The 27,629-nt window shown below is 40.6% G+C and overlaps 1 protein-coding gene and 1 long non-coding RNA gene across 7 annotated transcripts in view; one reads left to right on the forward strand and one right to left on the reverse strand.

Moving 5' to 3' along the window:
• The window catches only part of LOC132995636 (uncharacterized), a 169,882-nt gene that overhangs the window by 102,739 nt on the left and 39,514 nt on the right, over window positions 1-27,629 (reverse strand). The gene's annotated exons all lie outside the window — the stretch shown is intronic.
• On the forward strand, window positions 700-26,565 carry nbr1b (NBR1 autophagy cargo receptor b). Of its 6 annotated transcripts, XR_009665789.1 has the most exons (24): window positions 700-962; window positions 4,358-4,420; window positions 6,355-6,373; window positions 6,464-6,486; window positions 6,836-7,024; window positions 7,799-7,876; window positions 8,008-8,264; window positions 10,782-10,907; window positions 11,894-12,100; window positions 13,422-13,581; window positions 14,514-14,597; window positions 14,746-14,931; window positions 15,067-15,183; window positions 17,275-17,350; window positions 17,659-17,757; window positions 18,415-18,591; window positions 18,749-19,027; window positions 19,738-19,951; window positions 20,460-20,708; window positions 20,890-20,987; window positions 21,180-21,258; window positions 21,625-21,718; window positions 21,876-23,103; window positions 23,237-26,565. XR_009665789.1 is itself a non-coding variant. In XM_061027179.1 (23 exons), the coding sequence occupies exons 1-23, from the start codon at window positions 861-863 to the stop codon at window positions 22,047-22,049; spliced, it is 3,150 nt and encodes a 1,049-aa protein (XP_060883162.1). In that variant the 5' UTR covers window positions 700-860; the 3' UTR covers window positions 22,050-26,565. The 6 variants fall into 6 exon arrangements, 4 of the variants coding, with proteins under 4 accessions (XP_060883162.1, XP_060883163.1, XP_060883164.1 ...); XM_061027179.1 differs by having other exon boundaries at window positions 21,876-26,565; XM_061027180.1 differs by having other exon boundaries at window positions 18,415-18,585; window positions 21,876-26,565.

Here is a 27,629-nt window from a genome sequence, read left to right on the forward strand (position 1 = left end):
TGAAACAAGCCAGACCAGCGCCGAATGCTATCCTGAAGACATAGGGTCTTCTTTTGTGCCCTTTTGAGAAGGTGTTGGTTTGTGATAGCTAACTACTTACAACATTAGCTGCTAGGTGACAAGTCTTACTGTTGACTGTGAAGCATAGCGATATTTTAATATGAACAATTATTCCAAATTGCTATGATAATTTCTCAAACATTCCACAATCATTCGCTTTTTATGTGAATTACAAAAGGAGAATTAAAAAAATATGTTTTAATGTTATATATATCTTGTATCCAGAGAAGATTATTTGATGTCTGCCTTAACTGACAGCACCCTCAGCACCCCTACTTCCCACGGCTATGGTTTAACATAATGGCTAATAATTGAATCATTTAGCCTATGGAAAAAATTCATGTGATTTTAACTCCCGGAAACACAATGTTGAGCTAGACTCTATTATAAAAAATAATTTCACCTGATCCATATATTCCTACTTAACGAATTGTGTGACTTAGAATTACCTCAACAAAAGGTATTTCCTTTTAGTAACAGCATCATACATTTGAATTACATTTCAGTGCTGCAGTCTTGATCAGAGGTGATGCTCTGCCGCCCTCTAGTGGTAGGTTACTTCCCTGCTCTTCAGTTTCGTTTTTTCTTCTGAAAAGCGGAAGTGGCGACCTTTGTTCCGGACACATGGTGCAGGATGGGCGTGCCCAGGGCGCTGATGTAAACACAAAGTACGCCTCATCCCCGTCGGATAAGTGACTGGAGCGAATTGGCGAGATTAACCCAAATAGCTGTGGTTGTCGGGGAAAACGCTCCGTCGCCCGTTGTGTATAATATGCTTTAAGGCACGGAAAGGCGACGTCATGGACTTCTACATCAATCTGAAGGTGAATTTCAGGGGAAATTCCAAAAATTTCCTCCTGTCGGGATCTGAGACCAAGAGCTGGGAGTCAATGGAGGCAATGGTAAGAGGGGAGAATCACCGGGCCTGTTCACAAACACCACCGATCACAACACACCGTCGGGCTGATGCTTCCTGCATCCTGCTCTTATACACTCGTTCAGGTGTACTAATTGTAAATGATGACATCAATGTGCCACATCCGAACGATGTGTTAACCCTTAAGTGAATAGCCTACTGCCATTAATATGCACTGCTATAGCCTAGCATCATGCTCATGTCCCGTGAGCTGAAAGAGTAAAGCTGGGAAAGCTTTCATTAGACTGACAGCACAGGATGCAGTGTCACAGAGGACACACCGCTGTCCCTACAGGCTTAGTATAGGCTACTGCTTTGTCGTGATGGGAAATAAAAACACTCTACTAACTCGAATAACAACTGGTTTGAGCAGTTGTATCACACAGCCACCATTTGACAGTTATTCATCCTCTGTTAATTCAGTCGCTTTTAAATGTTACTCAGTGTTATTGTCAGTGCACCTCCTGCTTGTTTTACGTGACAGGAAGAATGCAGAATTGATGTAGGCCTTACACGCTAATAATACACGTAATACAATACTGCACCAATTCAAATAAGTTCATGCTATAGAGGAAGGACTTTACTTTGTATGTTCAATCATACTGAAGATGTCTTTCTTTCTTTTTTTAACTATTGTTGTTTAATTTGTATTAATGATATTGTTAGCTGTTGATTTGAACTCAGCAATTTCTCCATGTAGAACTTCTGTCTTGTTTGTATTCAGTACATTTCCAGCACTATAGTTCCATCAGTTCAACATCGGAGTCATGTCAAAGACAAGTGCTCTTCAATATAAATGTGTTTCACATATAATATCATCTCTCAAGCTTTTTCCAGACTTGTAATAACGTAGAGTGCTTTCCCTGTCTGTCAACCTGACTGCCACTCTGACGTCACTCTGCAGAAATGCAGTCTTCCCCCAGCTTGTCCCACAATGCCTGCTGATGGATCCAGTAAGCATTGAAAGCTTTGTGCGGTGCTATCACATGGGGTAGCCTGTCCTAGTGGACACAGTTTGTGGGGTTATGGCATTGGCATTTCTTTTATAGGATTCCTTTCAATCTTATTTAGTTTTGTTGGTTTCTCCAAAGTCTTTTCCTCGGCTGTAGGTACAAGTATAACTTCTCCACATGAGCCAATCCTGCATTTGCTTACTCAATTGTACTTCTCTCTGCTATACCACACCTCTTCCTGTAAATGATGCCCATCCCCCCCTAATTCCTCTATTTTTGTCTAAATAAGGAACCAATAACAATCTGTCAGATTGTTTACAAGTATGATTTCAAAGCTACAAAAAAAGCAGAACAACAATATCCCTAAGCCAACAGCACTTGATCTTCCCTCACTGAGCCCATAGAGGTGAAGGGTCAGTTTGTGAATATTGGCAGTTGCACAAACTTGTCATAAATTGCTAATTTAAACCACCAATTATTTGAGAGCTGCCTCATTTTTAAATCAAAAGCATATTTACAGCCCCCAAATAATCCTATAATGCTGTCTGTTAAACTCAAGTTTAACAAGGCGGGCGGGGGGGGGGGGGGGTTCCACCTCCTGAACCTCCTTAAATTTAAAACCTGAATGCAAGTGTTACATTTAAAAGACTCAACTTTCAACAGACTTCAGTAAAGCCTATAGCTGCCGCAGGTCTCTTGTCTACTGAACACTACTGTACACATATTTTACACTTATAAAATAATACAGAGAATCCAATCCATCCAGTCTGAGAACTACAAAAGTAGACAACAGAATGGATCAGCCCTGAGACTGGTATTCAAAAGCATGTAGTATGATGAGTCACCATCTTTAACTCAAGTCACATTTCAGGCTGGACTGTTGTTGAGCTGAAACATGGCTAATGTCTGAATCTCACTTAGAGGTATAGGTCGAGCCTGGGGCCATATGTGTGGAGAAAAATTACAAACTGAAAACAAGTGGATAGTATAATAGCATTTAATGTACTCTGACAAAAACATAAGGGGGAATTGTGTAGAGGCCTTTAAATTGTATTTTCACTATTGCACTTAAACCAGTTTATAGTGTTTATGTCAATAAAGTTTATGAACTAATACCAGATCATGTTCTTTTCCTTCATCAGAAGTAGTGCTACCTAAATCTAACTGTGACTGTTCCAGAAAATGAAGCTTTGGTTCATTGATTTCAGAAAATCGTCTGATCCAACCTTCACAACAAGGCCCTAAGACTCTAACTAGACTCTTCTCCTCTGTCGCCCCCTGGTGGTGGAACGAACATGCTTTGCCTCTGTGCATTGCCTGTCAGCTGTTTCCGATCCTCTGAACTTACCCACATTGTTTCCTCTTTTCTAGATCCTTGCTTTTTTTTTTTTACTCTCTGATGTACGTCGCTTTGGATAAAAGCGTCTGCTATATGAATTGTAGAATTGTAAATAGACAATTCTATCTATTTACTGTTTTCTGACATCAATGCACCAAAGCTTTCCCCCGTCTAAACCCAGAGACTGGTTTATGTTTTTTATTTATTCCATCTAAGAGTCTATCGTTACACTCTTTGTCTGTATATTTCCCAGTGTAACATTTTGATTGACTCTTTGGATTTTTGTTGTTTTGTTGTGTCAGCTATAATTTATTTACAGGAAGTGGCTTCAAATGCACTGTTCACATTATCTTAATGTTTCATTGTGCTTTTTATACTAATGAGCCTAAAGCCACTGAAATCTATGAGGGCAAAGGACCACAAGTCCTCTTTATAACCACAGGGATTATAAATGCCCAGTATCAAGGCAGTTGAAGAAGGACTTCCGAGCTTGGCACCTTTTGAATTTATCCAACTCAAAGTCAGCATCCTTGGAGAGTTCATTAGTTTAAGTGTTGCTGAGTCACAGACATCAGACTTCACTTTGATTTGTTGTTTCACTGATGAAGTAGACATGTGAAAGGGTTTAAATGAAAAGGTTTAGCTTTTTAACTGCTTATGCACAATGTCACCATGGCTGCATCCTAAAAATGGAGAATTCAGACTGTAAGCCAAGAGGACTCAAAGTTGACTCTCCTTTCATTCAAAGTAATACTCCAATTTGTTTCCCAACAGATAACATTGAAATTTCTGTTAGGTATTAGAGTTTTTGATTACAAAGTGTATGTCTCAAAATTTCTGCAAAAACAACAATTGACCCATCATCTTATGTCCTCATCACACTCTCTCTGTGTGTGTGTGTGTGTGTGTGTGTGTGTGTGTGTGTGTGTGTGTGTGTGTGTGTGTGTGTGTGTGTGTGTGTGTGTGTGTGTGTGTGTGTGTGTGTGTGTGTGTGTGTGTGTGTGTGTGTGTGTGTGTGTGTGTGTGTGTGTGTGTGTGTGTGTGTGTGTGTGTGTGTGTGTGTGTGTGTGTGTGTGTGTGTGTGTGTAGGTGAAACGGTCTTTTGGTCTCTCCAGTCTTCAGCTGACTTATTTCGATGAGGAGAACGAGGAGGTAAGATATTTTTTGCTGCCATTAATTTATTTCCTTATTACACATGAAACTTTATCGTCACCGTTACTACACTCATAAAAAGTAAATGGCACTTATGCAACACGTCTGCACTCAAAGTTCTCTGTAATTACATTGATGATGTTCTTGAAGGAGAGGCCAGTGTTTTTACACCTCTGCCCTGTTGTTTATAAAAAACATGTATAAAATGAGGGCTGTTAGTGTGAATGCGTTATTCGCATTGCTATTGATTGAGTTGCTCTGAGCTCCTACATGGTGGCCCGGGCTGACTGTTGAGGCCCTGACACACCGAGGTATCGTCGGTCCTAATTAGATCGTCTGTGAGCGGTTGTCGGTGTAACTAGTCGTCACCCTAGTTTTTGCGGTGTGTCCAGCTCCGTCGCTACCCGTCAGCCCCTGTCTGCCTTTTTTGGCCCATTCGACATGTTGAATCGACGTTGGCGTTCAGTGAGAGGATTCTCTCTGATTGGCTGTTCGGAGGTTTCATTTATCTCCAGCTCTCGACTCAGGTTCGGGAAAGCCCCTTGAGCCTGCATGCTTTCACCCATTAATGCGGTTTCTCAATATTTGTTGCAACCCCCTCTTCTTTTCTTTTTCCACTATAAGACCAAGGACTGACAACTTTTTGGCCAAGACAAAGGCATCTTGAGGCAACGGCACAGGCGGCCTTTGACGCCACTAGTTCTTTGGCGTCTGCTTGGTGTGTCAGGGCCTTTAGATAGGAGGGGTTCAGGTAAAAAAAACAGGTTTGAGCCTCCGAGTGACACTTGAACATGCTGAAGGAAGCGCCACTCTGTCAGTGTGAACACAGAGCTCAGAACAACAAGCTCAGAGGGAGAAGGAAAGAAAAAAAAGAAAAACAGCTGAAAGGAACAGAAAAAAAGTCTTTGATGTCATTAGGCGGATATTATTTTTTACTCACCAACTGACCTGTCTGGGAGTTTTGTAAAGGTAGACACTGCAGAGGCTTAGCCATGGTGTACCTAGAGGGAAAAAATAGCATGTGATTAATCAAGATTGAAAATGCTTTATATGTGATTTTTTGATCCAGCAGATGTCGCCCTTGAGCACCAGCATGAAACCAAAACAACTCGCGCTGCATTGTTGTGTTAGCATGCTAATGCTAGTGATCTTTATTATGCTCGTATCTTCACACTGCATGTAAATTTACCTGAAATGAGCGTGATATAGAAACACAGTTAAGCAGTGAGTACAGTATGTTATTCTTCTAGTATGTTAGAGTTATTTTCAGAGGATATACTTGATTTCTAATATATTTAAGTGGGGAAAATTACATATAAAGCCTTTAAGTGGTCGATGGCAGTCGCAATCTGTAGTGAATGAATTCAACAAACATATCAAGATGGATTGATTAAATGAGTCATTATTTCAGTTATTTTTTATCTCTAAGTAATTGCCCAGCTTCCCTTCACTGTTGCTGTACTGTGATTTGATCATTTTTAACCCGTACTCCAGAGATTTGTTGGGGGGTAAGCTGGTGATTTGAATGATTGAATGAAAAAGCTCAATATAGCTGAGTTAACTGAGCCAAAATTCAGAATCCTTAATTTCCCCTTATTCAGTTCAGATGCTTTTTTTTTTTGACTCAACCTTTCCCTCACTTTGTTTTGTGTGTCACGTTTGTTAGTTCACTAACCAAAGCTGATAAAACCTTGTGATCTCCAGAATGACATCATCAAGGTTTTTGTCTCTGACTTGACATAGTCAAAGTGTTTACATTTTTTTTTCACAAGCTGAGCATTACCAACAGGGATAGGTCAACTGAAATTCATATTTATGAAATTGATTGACTCCCCCTTGAATACCTAAAACTGTGTTAATAAATAAACAACAGACTAAAATGGTTAAAATGTTGACGGATTGACATTAATAATTTCCCTTTTTTTTATTACCAGGTGTCCATTAACAGCCAAGGTAAGCAATAACAGTCAGATAGCGCAATATGCAAAACTAAAGATGCACCTTAATGTCAAGTTAATATTGTTTTTTATTTATTTTTTCCAGGGGAGTATGAAGAGGCATTGAAGGTAAGTTGTTAGGCTAGATTCCTTTTCATGTTTACGTACTTACAGGAAACAAAGAGCTACACGTAAACTCTGCTCACTTGTTTAAACAGCAGTAATGATGCTATTTTTCAGACTTGATCCTATGCACAACATTTTGAGGATGTGGAACAATTAATCTGTGTAATTCGATTTGAAGCAGTCATTGGAAAACAGAGCTTCTCCCTGAAACAAACCTGAAGGATTTAAAGCGACAGGGTTATAGAGTATGAATGTTTGATGTGTTCTTACTTATGTCCAGAGAGGCTTTGCTTTTCGGGGTGGAGGAGACACTGGCCTCTTCATTGACAGTTTGAGTTTTCTTGTGTTCCAGAGTGCAGGGAGGCAGGGGAATCGTCTGCACATGAATGTGTACGAGACTCGAGGACAGCCGACCAGGGTCCCGACCAACAAGGCCAGTGCAACAGAGCCGAAGAGGGGCTTCAGACCCCCACAGCACTGTCCCGCTCTGGCTCAGGTGGTCAGCCGCAAAGTCCAGGCTGCAGTGCCGGATCAGGGCATGGTAAGACCCCAACACACAGCAGGTCATCATAGGCGTCTTGCTGGTCTTTCACCATTTATCAGCTTTTTAAACCCATTGACACTGATCAGGTTAGATCAGCTTTGAAAAGTGAGTTTATTGTTGCTACTGCAAATGATTTACCTTAGTTATTTATGCACCTAGATAACTATAAATGTCCAAAGACATGCTCTCTAGGTTAATTGTTGACTCTTACCCGTTGGTGTGAGTGTGGCTGGTTGTCTGTCTCTATATGTCAGCCCTGTGATCATGCTCAACCAGTCCAGGTTGTACTCTGCCTCCCGCCCAATGACAGCTGGTCAAATCGGCTCCAGCCCCCTGCGAACCCGAACGGGAAAAGCAGTATAGATAGTGGATGGATGGATTTTTTCTAGGCTATCTAGAAAGATGTGTAGAATTGCTTCAGTCCTGTGGTCAGTGGATATGAAAGTCGATCAAATTCTTTAAATTATTGTCACAATAATGACTTACTGTACAATGCATATATTTTGGGCTACTCTGGAAAGTATGGTCATCTTTTTAGCTCCCCCCCCAAAAAAACTTAAGCTATGAGATCCTTTCAGTGGTGTTCATGGACAGGTCTGTATTTGAGTTAACTTTAGTGAACCGACTGATGGATTTACACCCGGATGTCCATCATGAAGTCAGTTTGTCTGGCAACAGAAAATAAAAATAAGTTCAGTTCAAGTTGTAAGACAATGATCTGAAAGAAAAGGTTGACTTTCAAGTTCATTTGTGTATTCTTTTTTTAATCAGTTAATTCTGAAAGAAGTGAAGGGGACTAAAGAAGAAGACAAGACTCCTCCAGCCTGGTTCACCTCTTACATGGAGAAGGTAAGAACAACCTAACAGAGGTTTTATTCATGACGAATAATCAGCTAACAGATTTTACAGAAAGACACAATGAGTGAGCGCCCTCTTTCCAACGTCCTTCCCTCCATCTTCTCTGCTCTCCCTCCCCTCAGTTTAAGGACCAGGTGGTTCGTGAGGCCGTGGAGAAGATCTGCCGGGAGTTTTCTGGACAGTGCTGCATCCACAAACCCCTGGGAGGAAGTGGAGGAACAGGGGTGGGAGGCGGAGGTAGAGGGGGAGCAGTAGGAGGAGCAGAAGCTCAGCAAGTCCCTGAGGTTTCCTCCTCCACTCTGCCTGGAGCTCCATCCTCCTCCACCCCTCCCTGTTCTTCCTGCAGGGGGCAGACCACTGGAGGAGGCTACCAGTGCAGGTATGTGTTGTTAAAGTACTAATTCAATGCAACACTCACCACACATCTGTTATGGTACTTTCACACAAAATTACTGTAAACTTCCTGAAATTTTCAAGGTGAGCTGCTTGGTTGAACACCAACAGTGTACAATTTATGTTTTATATAAAACATTCTATAATAATCTAAAAGGATGTTACTTCAGCAATAATGCTACTGAATTAATATAAATGAATACAGATAATAAAGCCCAAACTATTCGAAGGCTACCAACATATTTAAAACATGAAGAAACTTAAGGACCAGTTCAAACACTCAAACTAATGAAGAGGTGAGGCATCCACATGCTGGAGTCAGCTCCATTGTTCTGAGAGGGATTGCAGCTCCGCCCATGCAGGTAACAGTCAGGAAGAGGAGAGTAATTGTAGTAGGGGGGATTTCCCACAGAGCCAGGTAGGGGGGAGTCACAGGATGAGCCAGATTTTCTACACAGATTCTACAAAAAAAAGTGTTCAATCTTGACATACATTTGAATTTAGTAAAGTATGTATAGGTTTCTGTTTGTTGTACATTTGTTGTCTGAGTATTATTGACCAATCATCTTATCAGCAGGCTTTGGTGTTTGCAGGAAAACAGTCCTTATAAAGCAAAAGCATTCGGAACCCATTACACCTGCATGATATCATGATATGAGTCAAGATCTGATGACAATTCATGTATTAGTTTAAAACCGATATCTGCATGCAAGTGCACCTAACAATCTGCAAATCTGCTCCATGCTGTCATGAAAGCCATTCAACCTTTAGTTTTCCTGCCTTCCTAGAAAAGACTGATCCAACCACCGTTAAGCAAACAAGCATTTTAAAGTAGTTTTCTCAGGGGATTACAGGGATTTTTAGTTTTTCTGTATCAAGCATATGACACATATGTGATCCTGTTCAGTACAGACCTGAAAAAGCTTATATTTTTACTGAGTACAAATTTGCAACATGATGTTTTTTTTCTGCAAGTGTAAGACAGTTAATTGGAAGTAAATTACAAGAAAACCTTTTTTTATTTTTCCTGGCTCACACTGCTGTAATAAGTCAGAGCAAAGCCTCTCAGTAGCGAACAACAGAGACCTACCAGAAACAGCTGAATGGGCGCTCTGACTGGGAGCTTTTCTAGTCTTCTGAGGACTCTATGCACTCTTACTCCACTCTCGTCATGTCCAAAATCCCCCTTTCACACACACATTTAAACACTGATGGCAGAGGGTGCTATGTAAAGTGCCAATCAGTATGAATTGGCACACACACAGTTATACACAGATTTTAATGACAGCTGGAGCAATTTGCTTTTAAGTATTTTGCCCAAGTACACTTCGGCATGTGGAGTGCAGGAGCTGGGGACCAAACTGCCACCTTCTTATTGGATCTGTACCACTGAGCCACAGCCGCCCAGTCCAACCAAGTCTCAGTCTTCTGTTTGTATTATTTTAGGATTGCTTTGAGGAAAAACATTTGGCACACATATCTATGTCAACTCAAAGTTAAACTAATTCTAAATGGCGTTCAAAGTCAAGGTCACTGTGACCTCTCTATAAACATTTCTGCCCCTAATTAAAGAAGGGATGTCTTAAAGGTCACATATTATGCAAAATGCACTTCACCATGTTCCTCTAACACTAATATGTGTCCCTAGTCTGTCTACAAACCCCCCAATTATGAGTAACATCCATCCTCTCCGTCTTCTGCCTGCTCCACTTTTCAGAAAATGTGTGCTCAAACAGGCCGTTTGGAGATTTTCCCTTCATGACATCACAAAGGGCAGTAAGCCCTCCCCCAGGTGGGTGACACTCCCACAGCCAGGGGTTTGTTCTGCCCTCTGAGTCTGCCTTCTCAATGTAAACCCAAGACACCCAGCTCATTTACATATTTAAATGTACAGACACAGAAACAGGCTGTTCTGAGCAGGGCTGAAATAGAGAGTTTATAGGCATGATGAAATACATGATCAGAGTGGATTTTTAGAAAGAAACTTCACACACATGTTTTGGGGAGCTCTGAGACTTATTTAAACTTGTTGAAAAGGAGGATAATAATTCTTTAATCATGAAAAAATATCACATTTATGTCCAATAGGATAAGATGATAAGGTGACACCTGTCTGCTGTGGTGAGAAGGATTTACCGACTTGTGAATCAACTTGACTGATATGCTAAGGTGTACAGCCTTCAGGCAGTCATTCCCTGATATCTGAAACCTAAAATTAAGAATCAGTTTATGTTTCCCTGTACACCCTGACTCCAGGCATTCTGCTTTCTCTTTCCGTGTGTCTCAGCATCATGGGGAAAGTGAAATAGCACAGTAGCTTAGCTATTCACAGTGGACACTGCTGTGGACATTTTTTTTATGGTATCCACTGTGTCATTAGAGTTTGTTATTCTGTATTCTTAGTCATGTTGTTTAGTCTTAAATTGGAATGACCCTTCCTCTCATCTCCCTCTTTCATTTTCTACCTTCCTCTGTATCTCCTCCTCTCTCTGTCTCTGCTCAGTGTGTGCACCTCCTGCACTCTGTGCGAGCCCTGCAGCTTCTCTCACGATCCCAGTCACAACCTGGTGAGAGCAAGGACTCCTCTGTCCATCCCAGAGCACGGGTCACCTGCCCCCGACCACAGCAGGTACTGTACCTCAATCAAGATTACAATTCTGAGACTCCACCAATAACAATTATTTTTTTAATAATCACTATCCAAACTTTAAGATTTCTTTACCTTGAATTGTTGAGCTGTTAATGAAGCATATTGCGGTCACGTGGAAATAAAAAACTGCTCTGTTTTTCTGAATTAACAAGATACCTGTTGCTCAAAAATCCCAACAGCAGCTCTCATTTAGACCACTTAAAGTAGCAAACTTTACCAGACTGTTTAGTTTAACCCAGTTTTATGTTGTTTTAGGTTTGAAACATAGATGCTACATAAATTTAGTTGGGATTGTCATTATGTCGACTTTCCACAGGCAACTTCGATCTTTTCAGTTCAGACACAAACCCCACCTGATCTGATCCGGTGTGCCCGTAAGACGTGCTTCACTGATAGTGATGCATCTGAAATGCATTCAGGTTGACTACATGTTGACACAAAGTGGAAACTCAAGAGAGGCAGTTGCTTAAAATACTGGATCCACACAGAGTGTTGTGCCCAGAAATGCGAGCACCACATAATTTGTATTTCTGAGTTAATTATCTTGTTAATACAGAAAAACAGAGCAGATTTTTATTTGTTACTATATTATGAGTGCAATACATAGATCATTGCCATATTAACTTGATACCTTCATTAAACAAACAAGCTATGAGATTTAAATCCACTTGTTAAAAATTATGATATATTTTGTTTAAAATAATGGAAAATAAATTAATCAAACTATCAATCAACCAATCAATGCATTTGTCACATTTAGTCACATAAATACAACCTCCACCACCTCCTTTTTTTCTTTATACTGGACTCAACATTTGCAGTGATGGGATATTTCAAGTGAATAATGATTGATATGGCATATTATTCCTAAAACCTAGTGTCTGTGTTTATTACCAATGATTGTCATCTGTGTCGCCATGATGTCATCTCTTTAACCCTTTTTTTGTAATTTGACTATCTTTCAGGTTCTACAGACGAGGGGACCGCAGTTTCCGGAAGGCAGAGAAGCAGCGTCTGAAAGCAGAGAAGCGCCTGCTGAAGGCCGAGGTCAAAGAGATCAGAAAACAGTTGAGGATGGAGAGGCGGGGCATACAGTGGAGTTCCTCCCACAGAGACGGAAGCTCCTCCCCTGTCCTCTTGCAGCCGCGAGCCACACAGCACAACAGTCCTGAGTATGTTCAAAGTCATGTCCAAACCAAAGACTAGTATATCAGAAGTTGATGGAGCCTCTTGTTTTAAAAAGGGATCCTAATTCAGCAGTGCTTTAAACCTGCTTTGTTGCTACTGGCCAGCAGGGGGCAACTCCACTGAAAATAGAATATATGGAAGCAAATGAGACTACTTCTCAGTTCATTTGTAGCTAAGTTAATGTTTTCCTTTTAATTTAATTTTCTTCTTTAATACAGCATAATGTGGATTTTGTGTTTTATGATCCAACATGGTCTAATATCAAGCGGCTACCTCCGGTGTTGAAAAATTAAGCAGATACAGAAGTGCAAAATCCTGCAGTTGGTTGAGTGTCCGCTTGAGGCTAGATGCAGAAGCATCAGAAGTCACATACACACCCATTTAAAAAAGACAGTTTTTTACAGCAGAAATAAGCATGTTTATAGCCTGGTTCCAAAAAACGAAAAGGTCTGATTAGCTCATCTCTCGATCATCACACACTGTACGAGGGGGTCTAATTTTTAGATAACTTATGCGTTTTGATTTGATGAAGGATCAGCTTTATTCACAATAAGCCACATAGCTGACATGATTGACAGGTTGGCGTGATGTAGCTGTATCTCAAGAGGCTTAAAACCTGCTCCAGCTCTCAGCCTGTCATCAGGTTTACTGAAAGCACTTCAAACAAGGGCGACAGCCGTCGATGGAACTCCAAAGCCCCATGCTCTAACAGATGGGTGATTTCACTCAGGCTCTGTCCATTGATATAAACAGTCCATGGTAAAAGACATTAAAGCAGGGAATGCTTTAGGTTGTGGTGACTTTGTGATTGACGGGTCCCTTCTAGTGCAGTAATTTGAAAATACCTTTTTTTGGATGGGTCTGTTCTTTTTTCCGTTAGTACAATTTTGATTTAATATTTTTTCTTGGCTGAGAAAAAACAAGAATCCCAGGTTAAAATGCAAGTTATCATGACTTACAGCAGCATCCCACTATGCAACAGAGAGCTGAAATTATCAGGACATAGTGCTTTCTTTCCTTCACTGCTCTCTAACCCCATCATCTCTTTCACACATGGACTTTTCTGTCTAAAACAAAATCAAGATGGCCATGGCTGAAAAGACCTCATAATGACAATACACAAACCTGTTATTGAAATCACAGGGGCTACAGCCACTTTCTCTATACCGTCTATAGTCCAAGCTAGTTAGGCTGGTGTACATACAAGACAGACTCTTGTTAAAGTTGTAAAAGTTGTTAAAGCATCTTCTAAAGCACAATGTCAGATAGATGCAGGACTAAAAGGTTTTAATTCTTTTGCTCCAGGCGCCCAAAGCGCCCCTGTCCCCTGGTGGTTCCCGCCATGACAGCTGCATTTCTGGACGAGAACCTTCCTGATGGAACGCGTCTGCGACCCGGGACCAAGTTTATAAAGTACTGGAAGATGAGGAACACTGGGACGCTTAACTGGAGTGCAGATACGAAGGTGAGGAGCTCTTTCATGTTTGTAATTGTTTTTTTAAAGGTTTTTAACTGCTGGACTGGAGGATTTGTGAAGATTTATGAAGTCTGGACAATTTAACAATGTTGTAAATCGGTTATATAGTTACACTCTTTTGACTAGGTCGCTAGTGTTATTTTTAGGTCAGAAAACACATTGACTTAGAGTTGCTTAAGATTTGTAAGCATGAAATAAGACGGTCAAATCCCCAAACATTAAACCATCCACATCTTTTTTTCCACGCGCCCCGCCTTTTTTGTGCTCAACTTTGAGCGCTCAAGGTTAAAAATCTTTCAACTTTTTAGAAAGGCGCTGTTGACGTCTCCAGCGCTCTTTTCCAAATATACGATTCCTCATATTTTTGCCTCCTACTGATCGTTACTTGTAACCACATCCCCCTCTCTCCGTTTCTGATTGGGAAAGAAACGATCTAAAAGAAAACACATCCAGTAAAAACTAACAGAGCCGTGTCGGTCATACAGCGGCTGTTATCAACAGACTGTTGAGACAGGACGGACGTGCAGCGCTTTTCTTCTCAGCGCACAAACTCTTCATGCAAGCTCTACTGATCACACAGTGCAAGTGCAAGCGGCGGACTAAATTGTCCTTGTCTCAAGCTGCATTGTTGTGTTAGCAGGCTAATGGTAGCACTCTTTATTTTGCTCATAGCTTCATATTGCGTGTATATTTACGCAACATGATCTAAGAACGTTTACGTGTAGCAGTGAGTACAGTATGTTATTTTTTATTTTCTATAGTCTCTCACTCAATCAGTTTTTATACACTCATTGTAGACAGTCATGACTCTGAGAGATATTTACAGAGGATATACTTGATTTCTGCTTTATTTATGTGTAAAATGTTGCACATTCTTCCTTTAAGTAATTCTTCTATTAACCCTCCCTTCCTCCCTGCAGCTGAAATTCATGTGGGGAAACCTAGCGGTGGGATCTGGGGACCGTTGGAGGGAGGTGTCTGTCCCCTTCCTTCAGCCTGGACAGGTGAGTTAGAAACAATCACTTATCTGTTATGATGTACATGTCTGCTAGCTCATCCCTCATGTTTTATGTAACTTTCTTTGAATTGTACAGTAAACGTTTTTCTTTCTTCAAATGCTAATGATCCACATAAATCTTTGTGTGTGTCCAGGTTGGTATAGTGAGTGTAGCACTGTGTGCCCCCACTGTGGAGGGCTCCTACACCTCCCACTGGCGTCTTGCCCACGCTGGAGAGCAGTTTGGACCCAGAGTCTGGTGCAGCATCGTGGTCGACCCTCTGGCCCCGGCACCGATGATGGCTGATGGGATACTGGTGTCCCCATGTGTCACACCACAGGTAGGGCAATGGGTGGAAGGGAAGGAAAAAAATCATGTTACAGAAAAAAGCAAAAATGAAAAGCATATTAACAGATACAAATAGATGAGGTTATAGGTGTACAGTGTGCTAAATAACATGATAATGTATCTGCAGGGTAAGAACCCAGTGACAAAGGATGGAAAAGCATGTGCAGCCTCCAGAGAGCAACCAATATTGTCAGAGGACCAAGAAGAATACTACATCCCCTCTGTGGACCTGCTAACTGCACAGGTACAAAAATCATCAATCATTACACTGCTGTACACTTCATACTACAGGTGTGACAAAGGTTTATATTATAAGAACAGCTGGAAGGTTTATATTTAAATTAAACAGATCGTGTCTTGAACTCAAGGATGAAATAATAGGAAATTAGTGTTCAAAGGTCAAGCTCACTGTGACCTCACATCTGCCCCATTCTCCTAAATGCAAAATGTCTCAGGACTTCAAACTGAAACTCTCTCTCCACCTCTGGCATATTTGCTCATTCTGCTGTCATGAGAACGGTCTCCTGACAGTCACATGCTCTGCAGAGAAACAGAGAGAGGGGCGTTCTATGGTATTCTTCGAGTGGGTAACATATAGTGGCAAACATTTTTAATGTAAGAATACCCTCCCCAGCTTATCACTATAACACTGTCATGTGTGGATATACTTTGGCTGGTTGGTGGACGCATACAGCTGTGAGGCAGTTATTTATTAATTTATTTATTTATTTATTTTTTAAATGCATATGGAACTGATAAAGATAAATGTAAGCTATTGTTAGCCTAAACTGCTGCTGGTAAGAATGTTAAGGCACTGCACAGATTTTGTGCCTGATCAAAGTCAGCAAAGGCCCGACTAACTGATGGATCCAAAGATTATCTTGCCAGATTCTCCTGTGGTGTGGTCATTATATTGCATCAACTGATCAGCCAATAAATCAGTCAATCTGTGTGACCTGGTGTTCAATATTTACGATCAGAAATCCTGTTGTGTGGGGAGAACACTGAGGACGGCTGAGCACGGACTCTGTGAGTTGTCACGTGGAACTGACTGAAGCAGGAAGCACAACAAACATTACCATGGCGACGAGCAATCACAAAGCATGAAGTTAGATGGGCGTCATAAATTCAGGACCAACTTGTTGATTTGTGGCAACAACACCTGTGTTAATACAACATGTCCTGTTAAACAAACCACAATCCAACTGACAAAATGTTTACCGTAATGGATGTACCAGCTAACAGCTAGCCACAGTTAGCTTGCCCATCATGTTTGTTTACTCTTAAGTTGCGTTTGACCGCGCAAGATTTCACGTGTTGATAGTCGAGACTCTGGTTGTTGGTGAACGAATGGGTTAGTGTGCGGTGCTGAGTTGGCTGCGCGTTGCATACCACACACTATAATAACTGAAATGTTAATCCGTCATGATTTGTCGTCATGTGTGGGGTCTCTCACATTTTCATTCAATTTAAGCCTCAGGCTAGTCAAGATGAAAGGCAACGTTCAAAGTCCAAATGCAGAACAAAACATGGAAGTTGTTCTGGTAGCTGGAGAGATGCCAAGTCACTTCCTGAGTACTGCTGAGTTGCCCTTGTGCAAGGCATAGAACCCCCAACAGCTCTGGTGCTCCCCGTTTAGCAGCCCCTCTCTGACATTTCTCCATTAATGCTATGCCATAGATGCATGCAATAGATCCTGTCATTTGGGCCTATGTGTTTGAGAAACATGTCTTTTGATAACGTAAAACCAGAATTTCCCTTGGGGAATAATAAAGAATGTCAAATGAATCTATTGAGCAAATTGTTTTGATAACAATCCACATTTAAAATAGAACTATGCAACTTAATTGAATAGTTCTGAGACTTTTTTCCTTTGCTAATTGCTTTATTTACATTTTTGATCTCAAAATTCCTCTGTTTTTTCTTTCTTTAAAACATGATTTTATATTTTTGATGACTCACCTTGAAGCTTTTTCATATTTATCATTCTAAATGAAGACATCAGACATGATGAAACATGCCAGACACAAGTACTCGGAGCCCCCTCCCAAAAAAAACAATGTTCTTGTCCAACAGTCCAAAACCCAAAGACGTTCAGTTTAATAATGAAATATAGTGGAGGAACATTACTTAAAAACGTAGACCCCAGATTTACTGTGAATTCCACATAGAAGGAAGTCTCAGAAAATACCATTTAAAAAATAAATTAAAAAAATTGTAAAAATCAAAACAGCAGATGGAGATGTATCATGACATATAATGCATGGTATGGGTCATACATTTCACATAATGTAAGGAGTTTTAAGCTAACTGTATGTTGTTGCTGATCTCTTAGGATCTTCTGTCCTTTGAGCTGTTGGATATCAACATCGTCCAAGAACTGGAGAGCGCCCCAAACAACACGCCTGCTGGTAAGAAGTGTTCTCATGGTTTCTTTTAATCCAGACACATTCAGAACTTCTGTTCAAAGTCCAACACTGATACTACTACTACTGTTACATATGAACCATGCAGAAGTCTGATATAAGACTGAAAAACAAAACGTGGATCAATACATGGCTACATTGACAACTCCAGTCAAACTTATTTATCACTTCTATAAGTTGATTACTGACAGGACATGACTGATAAAAAAAAGACTTGGGTTCAGTAAGTTCCCTGTCTTTGTTGTCTTGTGTCTGCTCAGACATGACTCCATGCATGTCCCCTTTGCCTCAAGATGGCCACCTGCAGGACAAGAGCAGTCCCTCCTTGGGTCTCATCCAGGAAGAGGCTGAAGTCATCAACAGCATCATGAGTAATGGATCTTTTTCTAAAGGTTCTCGGTTCCATTTTAATACCACAAATTTAGTTTTGTTGATAAAGAATGAAACGCAAAGTAACCACAGCAAAACCAATGTATTGGTCAGCTGATAGTTTGTTGTTTTACTTCCACTTACTTATTTGTGGCCCATTGAACAAGCACAAGCTGTATTGCTGTTCAGAGGCTGGAGGAGGTGTTTAGTCTTAGGAATAGGGTGAGGAGCTAAGACATCCAGTGGAAGCTCGGAATAGAGCTGCTACTCCTTTGTTGAAAGGAGCCAGTTGAGGTGGTTTGTGTATCTGATTAGGATGATCCTGGATGCCTCTCTTTTGAGGTGTTCTGGGAAGCTCCAACTGGGAGGAGACCTCACAGTAGACCCAGAACTTGTTGTAGGGATCGTCAATCCCATCTGGCCTGGGAACACATGGGAATCCCCCAGGAGGCGCTGGAAAGCGTTGCTATGATCAACATCCTTCGCCTGCTTCCATTGCGACCGATGCCTGGTGCAACGGAAGAAAATCACTGTATGGATCCATGGTTGAGCCATTTTTACCATCCAGCCATCTACAATTCTACAATTCACTTAGCAGACGCTTTTATCCAAAGCGACGTACATCAGAGATCATCGTAATCGTGCACCTGAGGTCTTAACATTTGCTCACCTGTCCTCAGATGTTCCTCACGAAGTAGGTCCTGGAGCAGAAGGAGGCGGAGTCCCGGCTCAGGAGGAAGGGAATGATGACATCAGTGGGACTCAGTTTGTTTGTGAGACTGTGATTCGCTCATTGACACTGGAGGAAGCCCCTGACCACACCCCTATGAGAGGGCCTCGCTCAGGGACAGGTAAAGGTCAGCCAGCACTTCTACTTTTATTAGTGGCCTTTTGGTTGACTTTGTCCTAAAAAGTGTTCTAGGTTGGATTTGTTTAAAATTTAAATGCAATGGTTTTATTTGTAAGTAAGAGCAGAGAAGAGTCACTAAAAGTGCACTTCCTGTTTGCTTTTAGTGGTGCGTCCAGCTGCTCAGGGTGGCTCCTCCTCCTCCTCCTCCTCTGTGAAGAGTAAAATAGTGAAAACAGAGGAGAGTCCAGACAGCAGCCCCAGCAGCCCCAAAACCCCCCAGAAACCTCCAGCTACACTGAAAGCTTCTCTGCCTCCTCTGCTGAAAGCCTCCCTGCCTGCTGCCTTATCTGCAGCCCAGATCCTGGGACCCGGCCCCAGCTCAGCACCCACACCGCTCCATGGCTCACCCATGGCTTCCACAATGCAGGAGCACTCAAACACAGGTGAATTTAACATTTATTTATCCATGGGAACATTTATCAACTTTGTTAGATTTTTACTTTATATATAGTTTATATATTGAGCCATACATAAACCAAAACATGAAAACAAGAACTTGTGGTGTTTTTGCTGGTTTGAACTGTTTGTAGGTAAATGGAGTCAGTGGATGTGATCTTACTTCTCGTGCACTGTAAGACTGTGGGGTTTGCTAACTTGTGCCTGTGCAGAGCAAAAAACAAACTAAAGTATAACCTGCAGTTTGTGCTGTGGCCTGTGACATGGCACAGAAGTGCTCTAAGGCAGTGATTCTCAACTGGTGGGTCAGGAGCCAAAAGTGGGTCGCAGAGCCGTTTCAGTGGGTCGTGAATGTGTGCTTGGAAGGAAAATGCTGTGAAAAAGTCTATAAATCACTTTTCATGTTTTGTACCCTGAGGTCCAAACTGCACAATTTTTTTTCTTTGAATAAATCTGATTGATTGTAAAATCTAAGATATTCGGGTCGCCATTTTTCGACCAGTTGAGAACCACTGCTCTAAGGGACACACACAAACTGTTAGTTGCTAAGGAAGAGTCAGCGTGGGGTTAGAAAAAGACATGATTGTACACTACTCACAATGGTCCATCCACCACAGATAAAGGTTTCAAATAAATGCGATGAGAATTTACAGTTGGCTTACAAAATGCCTGATGAGTTTTCTTTGTTTCTACACAGATACAGTTGAGGATTCTCCCGTGGAGAGCATCTGCGTGGAGTCCAGAGTGAAGGAGAGCGAGAAGGAGCCTGAGGAGGAGAAGGAGAAAGAGGAGGATGAAGAGGAAATCGAAGGCATAAGGAGTCGATCGTCCTCCACCTCCTCAGAGGATTACATCATCATCCTCCCCGACTGTTTTGACACAACTCGCCCACTGGGAGACTCCATGTATAGGTATGTGACACCTTGACTAAACAGTTACAGCACTGGTCCCAGTGCAGTTTGTGTTGGAATAGAAATCTTCAGGGATTACAACACATATACTTATACGCTTGATTTAGACCTGTTGTCCTCTTCTTTGGACTCATGGTAATGGTAAATGGACTTGAGCTTATATATCGATTTTCTAGTCTTCTGACTACTCAAAGCACTATTACACCTACAAACACAGAAGTAAGATAAAAAATAAACAGAAACATGTTTTAGCACACAGAAACAAAGGGTCAAAATGTCAACCTGGGTGACCGTAGCAATCAAGATATCCAAACTATCTGAATTCAATTTTATTCTTATTAGATCCTACTTATCCTAAAATGTATTTAAAAACAAAAGGGGGCTCAGGAGGTTACACATGAGACCATGAGCTTAGATTCATTTCAAACCAAGAAAGGACTTTATCAATGGCCATTTGATCCTTTGACATTACAATCCCTTTTATTCATCTTTCCTTTTGCAATTGCAGTTCTGCTCTGTCCCAGCCTGGTGACATCACAGACAAGACCCCAACAGACCCAGAAACCCCATCTCCTGACCACACAGGCAGTTCCACCCCAGAGGGGCAGTCAGGTGAGGGTGACGCTGCAGCAGCGCCAGCGATGGCGGTGTCGGGCACTAGCAGTGCCAATGACATGCTCTGCACGTCTCAGACGCTGGACGATGAGCCTCTGACTCCTGAAGTTGTGGCACTGCCGAAAACCATCGTCACCCCAAGGTCAGTACGAGGAGGGGGATACAAACATAGAGCTGGTGAGAGATCAGAGCTACTGTATGTGTTGTAACCATTTTGCTCCTGAACACTTCATTGCAGCTCTCTTTTTTTTTACTGAGCTTTTTGGTTGAACATGTATTGGTGGCACTGGTTGTTAATACTTACAATGTCTTGTATTTCTCAGTCCAGAGAGCAGTGGTGAAATTGATGTGGCTCCTACAGTGGACTCTACAGCTGATGCAGAAGGAGCAGAGGGCTCAGATCTGTACCAAACAGAGGAAGGTAAGCACCCTGTTATAAAGGCAGCAGCGACATAGGAGCCATGCTAGCAAGGCTCTACTCAATCGCAGCAGGTTTTACCCTTTCATGTGGAGAAATGTCGATTTCAAAGCTGACAGTATGTTTGACTTCTGAAATTGGGTGGATCTCTGAGCTGAAGAGCTGAAGATAATGTGATGTTTGGCTGTCCCACAGACTCTGATCCCAAAAACACTCAGACAGATGATACTAAAGCTGCCGAAGGCACAGAGGAGGACAACCCTGAAGACCCCAGGTCTCTTTACACACACTTAAAATAAAGCACATGTCATGAGGATCATTTAAAAAAAGATGATAACATAAAAAAACAATCAAGATTTTCTCTCCCGTGTCAACAGTTTGAAAACAGAAAAACAGAACATGCTACTGTTGTCAAGGTCCTATCAAAGTAAATCTATCTCACTCAATATAAAAGGAATAGTTGTCGTATAGGACTGTCGTAGTGGTACAGTAAACATGATCTGCACATCATGACCCAGTAGTTTTGTTCTTGTTAATATCTTATTCAAGATATTATTTCTGTAGAAATGCTGAGTTTGAGATGTAGCTTTGGCTTTTTTTCAGCCACATTCTGAACATAACCTCTATTGTCTCTTCACAGGCACCCAGGCATTACCAGCGGCCTGGTGAAAGGAGCTCTGTCGGTAGCTGCTTCTGCCTACAAAGCCCTCTTCACTGGACAAGGCCCCACACAGGTCAGCCAGGACTTTATATCCAATAATCTTATGTATCTAATGTCTTATATTTCCGTTGTTACATTTGCGGTTCTCGTAAAGCACTTAAACAAGGGTATCCCAATCAAGATTGTAGTAACAGATTTGTGGACTGATGAGAGATCTTGTTTCTGTGCAGCCTCCAGTGGATGCGTCCACACAGGACACCATGATGGCCGTGCTGGTGGAGATGGGATTTGGGGATCGACCGCTGAATCAGCGGCTGCTAAACAAATATAACTACAACCTTTTAGATGTGGTCAATGAGCTGGTTCAGATGACCGACAATGACTGGTACTCTACACGCTACTGACAAAAGAGACAGGGAGAAGCTTAGGAAGGAGAGAGGAGAGATAAGGAGGTGACACAGGAATTCACAGATTGGAGAAAGAAGAAACGGACACACTGGAATCAAGAAATTCATACCTGCTCATCTACTTTTTAACTCCCTCCTTCAGCCGATCTCCCTACTTATTGGTCCAGTTGGATTGGTCTTCTGTTCTACCATATAAAGTAACATTCCAGCAAACTCTCTGCTACTGTACTAGACCAACAAAAAACACATTTCAGTAGTATTCCTTTCAGTTAAGGCCTTGTGGGAAGCCTGGAAAGGGCACTGAGCAGAATAAAAACGGATACAAATTTGTCTGTAAAATATTTATGTAGCTTAGTAGTTAGCAGTAAGGATTAGATAGCATGACAATGCTACACATATTACCTTACTGCTTTGGCACGGGACAGTGATAGAGAGTGAGGTACGAAGCAGCAAGATAATATCAAGTATCCACATCTGCAATGAGGAAAATGGAGACAAAACTCCCATCACAGATCACTTTGGTACACAGCCATTTAGTCAGAGCATGTGTTTACATACTGGACATTAAGATAGAAAATCCACATTGAAGTTACGGTGTGTTTTGCTTTGGACCAAACAGCTCAGATCACTGATAGACTTGCTTTTAACTATGTGTCTGTGAGATTGTCCCTTCCACGCTTTTTTGTTTTTTGCACACAAAAAAATACTTCCTCAATCGTAGCTTAGAAAAATGAACAGGTTGTGAGTTACATTTTTTTTTTTAAAGTAGCTGAGGGTTACATTGTTGTGCAGGAGGAAGATTTGGCATATCAGTTCAACACAGACAGGGGCGTCCAGAGGGCATGGGCCCCCTTGAAATCGTATTAGCCAACCTAAAATCCTTAACTATGATTGGCTGTTTGCTTTGCCAGAGGTGGGACTTCTGTTGTAATCCACTATTCAAGCTGTATTTTAAGTGTAAAGATGTTTGTTTGCAGTTTTTTAAATAATTTAAATTGTGACTTAGGCTACTTTTTATCCTTGAAAAATCAACTAGAGAGTAACTGCTCATGTATGTGCATCATCACTTCTGGAGAGTGATAATGCTGGTTGGCGCACTCTTCTGGTGAAAGAGAACTGCTAGTGTAATACAAAGAAACTCAAATGAAATCCTTTTCACTGGTAAATAAATCTAGTAACATCAGCGCATACCTGCGATAAAAGTAGCCGATACCAATAGTCATATCGGCCGATATTATCGGCTGGCCAATTTATCGGTTGGGCTCTACTACCAATGTCATAGTGATGTACACAAGTATGCACAATGCTGCTTGAGTCATACAGATAGCTACTTGTCTGCATATTCATGTTGTTGAAAACCAAGTATATCAGGAGCCTCTGAGCCGTGTACCTAGTCAACAGCTGTGTAAAGTGTGGCTACATTTAATATAGTCATTTTTGTTTTGTAGTGATTGTCCATATCACTGGAGCTTACGTAGGGTTTTCATACACCTCTCACAAAACGGTATGCTAAACGTGCTGTAGGGGAGTTTATGACTACTGAACATGAAAAAAAGAATCAAATTCCAATCCTGTTTTTGATTTGGTGATAGAGTTTTCACTTCAATCTTGCAGGTAATTCATAAAGGGCCATTCATCCATGTGAAACATTTGATTCCCCACACATTGTTCTTTTGATTTTCAAGCCTTTTTTAGGACTGAAAATAATAATTCTGTGTGTGACCTAAACCTCCCGGTCAGACTTAAGCTCTCAGCATGCTTCAAATAAACGAGTTTGGTGTAGTTTGTTTTTTCTGCCAGTGGACAATTTAAGGCACTTGATTCATTTTTAACAAACTTTGCTGTGGTTGCCGGTGCCTTTGTTCAGGCATGTTTAAAGGATGTCATTAAACTCTGGCATAGATCAAAAAAATTGACCTGGAATGGTATCTCATCTGGTTTCAAGGCCACCTCAAACCGTTGGTTTTGATGGGAAAGCAAAATGCAGCAACCAATGGGAATGAATTGTAGTAGATACCATTCTTAATAATGAAACATAATGTTAATGTATGATCATTGGGTAAACATGAAGATGAATGCATCTCAGCCCAAGGGTCACGTAAGTGAGACGTAGGATTCCTGTTTTAGGCTCAATTTCTACCAAGTTGCCAATATTTAAATTTTTTGTGATGATAATACAAGATGACATTTCAAAATACTATTCAGTGGAGGAATCTGTTGTCAGTCATGTTTACAGCTCTTGGTTTTCATTGTGAACTAACCAGTATGAACATGAACTGGACCTGAAAGTAAATGAATGGGTTTATTCCTTGTTTACAGGTGTGAACGTAACCATGATGACCCAATAAATCCCTTATTTGAAGCATACTGAGAGTAAGTTAGACGTTAAGTTGTTGGAAGTAAATGTAGTTAACAATCAGCCCTCTGCTAAAACTTGAAATCTCTGAAAGGTAACAACTTTACAGCGGCATGCTGCTGCCCTGATGATTCTGTTCATTAACTCGATCTGTTGTGATTTGGCACATTAAATCTAAATGTGACATGACCGAAGACAAAGAGATCTATATTATTTGGGGGAAAGGCTGAAATTCTAAAATATATACACTTGATGTTTCATATTTACAGATGGGACCCTTCATGTTGTCAGTGAAAGCTGCCTAGCAACAGAACATTACTGATAAATATCTGTTCGTCTCTTATGTGAAAATTGAATTGAATTCTCTTTTCATTTAGAATTTTTAAGCTACACAAGCTCAAGTCAAATTTAACATCAGGTGTCTCTGTCTTCTTTCACCTTGTGTTTGCATTCTCTGAGACAATAGGCTGCTTAAACATATATACTGTATATTTGGGTAAAGCAAAATGGAGTTAGTTATACGACTTAAAATATAATTTAGCCAACTCCACATGTGTTCATATCATTTTACACTCCAGTCCTCTGTTTAGTTTGTCTTAAAAGTGGTCAGGTGGAGGGACTGATACTCTAAAAGCATGTGTGCCTCTTTTAAGAGAGCGCATGAAGAGTATGTACAGAAAGAGTGAAGTCATTCCAAGCTTAATCGGGAAATAAAAAAACGTGTGTAATAATGTGAAAAATTTGTTATTTTCCCTTCAAATGTCTAAATAGATACAGAGCCTAGTCGGATGCTATGACTATCAGTTAACTTAATAACTTTCAGTTGGGATTGTTTTCAGGTGTTTTTTGTTTTGAATGCTTGAAGTTGTCTGGAAATGTAAAAAAAAGAAAAACACTTTTAAGCTGTGTTCAAAGAAAAGCTGTTGTATTTTTAGGCTTGTTGTGTGGTGGTTGAATTTGCACTGCTGTATGTGTGTGTGTGTGTTAGTGTTTTCCTTTGTGAAGTTGCCAGATTGATTTAAGCTTGTCTTTTTTTTTTGCCAATGAGAGGGATTGAAGACTTTGTGGTAAAGATGAAGAAACAACAGCACTTTTGGCACTAAAGTTATTTTCCTGCATACAGTATGTAGTTCTTAAAATAGTTGTATAAAATCTTTTTAGCAAGGATGCTTATTCTAGATTTAATTTATTTTGCTGGGCTGGGATTGCAGATACAAGTAGTTAATGTCTATAGAAAAGTAAAAAAGAGTAATTGGATATTTTAGAGAGAGTACAAAAAATGTATTTGCTTTCTGCTGAAGGTTTATCTGACTAATCTAAATCGAAGTTACTGCACAAGAGCAAACATTTCAAATGTGGAGCTCTTTGTTTTAAAAGTACAGAACATCAGATACCAGCTCGGACAAAGAGGGATTTACATTTTTAGTTATCAAAACATAACTATTTAAACTGCTGAATAACGTAATCCAGACAGAATAATGTGGACATTTTCCTCCAGCTATGCTCAGTTATTCAAAACCAAAGTTTTCAGTCGACACAAGATTGAGACCTAAAAGAGTTGTTCTGTCAGCGACAACACAAGAGTACTGTTAGACAGAGATCACTGTTGAGTTCACACATGACTTTCAAAAATGATTTCACTAACCTAACCCGAATTTAAACATGTTTTGGGTACAAAGAAAATTGCAGATTTAATGACTCGTGTAATTATTTTTTTAGATGTGGAATGAATCCCCTGCTGCATATACACAGTTTGTGGGTGGGAAGGCTGTTTACTGCCACAGCTTACCTTATCTTTATGTTATTTATTCCAAGGTTTAATTTCACACAGTCACTTAACTGAACCCTCACCACAGTCCCTTTAACTGACACCATGCTCCATTCTGCTGAGATTGAACCAGGCTGAAATGTGCACTTGTGATGAAGTGAAAAGTTTCACACACTGTTCTGTATGTGTCTTTTATTTATAAATCAACCTTTATGTGTTCTGTGAGGAATGTTCAGGTGATTCTTTTTTTTTCATTTGTTGATGAATATAAGTGAAATATTTAAGGAAGAGGAGAAAAGCTGGATTGTTTGAGCTTTTGTTTCTGTGTTGCACTTTATGAACAAGGTTATGATGTACAAATCTGTATCTGATTAAAGTCATTACACCAATGAGGGATTTCTCTTTCTTTTTGATGTCAAACACCAAGACTTAAAACTTTATGCCAAAGCAGGTATCCTCAAATAAGTGAGGTTCAGGGACCCACAGGGGTCCTTTAGAGGGTTCAAGTTGGTCCCATACAGTTTATTTCCCCTGTACTTTCATCCATAAACAGCATGAGAGAATAAACACCTGTTTTGGTCAATTGTTTTTATTTCAACCTTTGTGCATGAAAAATCTTACAGCATAATTTATCAGACGGGGAACCCATAGGACAAACTCAAATGGGGGTCCATGGTTTAAAAAAAAGCTATTACCTGTTATGTGATCAACGTTTTAATGTATGAATCAAAGACAATGGAAACTCATTTTTTATGCCACCATTTCTAAACATCTAAGCTGTTTGTGATCTTAAATCCAAACCTTAATGAACAAATGACAGGAAAACATGTTTTCAAGGTCAACCATTGGTTCAGTTTTACTTGTAGAAGGGATACATCTTCAAATAAACCCATTAACCTTAAATAACGCTGTGATAATCAGTTAATTTATCAGCTAAAACAAATGCTGTTCAGAACTTTCAAACTGTGTCCAGTAATCCTGCAGGTGACTCATGGAGAGGTGCTGTTCCTCATTTTCTTCACCACTGCTGTTTGTACTGCAAAGACTGTAAAAGAAGAGACATTTTTTTAACACTTCTATATATAAGCTTTGATTTAAAAAGAAAGATGAGGGGATCATGCCTACTGGTTTGGAGGCTCTCATTCATTGTATTTTTTTTAAAGTGACGATTCTAATGTATCTTCAGGAAGGTGCAGCGACTTACTGAGTATCTGTTAGGGACCTTGGCACTGTGATTGACAGGTGTCTTCAGGTCGCCCTTACAGTGAGGACACTGTCCTACAGCTGGAAACATCACATGAAAAAGATGATGCAAGCTCAACCAAACATGAGGCTACTAGGCAACCAAAGACTCCGGAATTCTCATTATGGATAATTCATAAATATTTATGATTAGAATTATGCATTAATAACAATTCAACATTTTAATTAAATAGTTGTTTATAATGTAAAA

This window comes from Labrus mixtus, chromosome 20 (genome assembly GCF_963584025.1).
Source record: "Labrus mixtus chromosome 20, fLabMix1.1, whole genome shotgun sequence".
NCBI classification, from domain to species: Eukaryota; Metazoa; Chordata; class Actinopteri; order Labriformes; family Labridae; genus Labrus; species Labrus mixtus.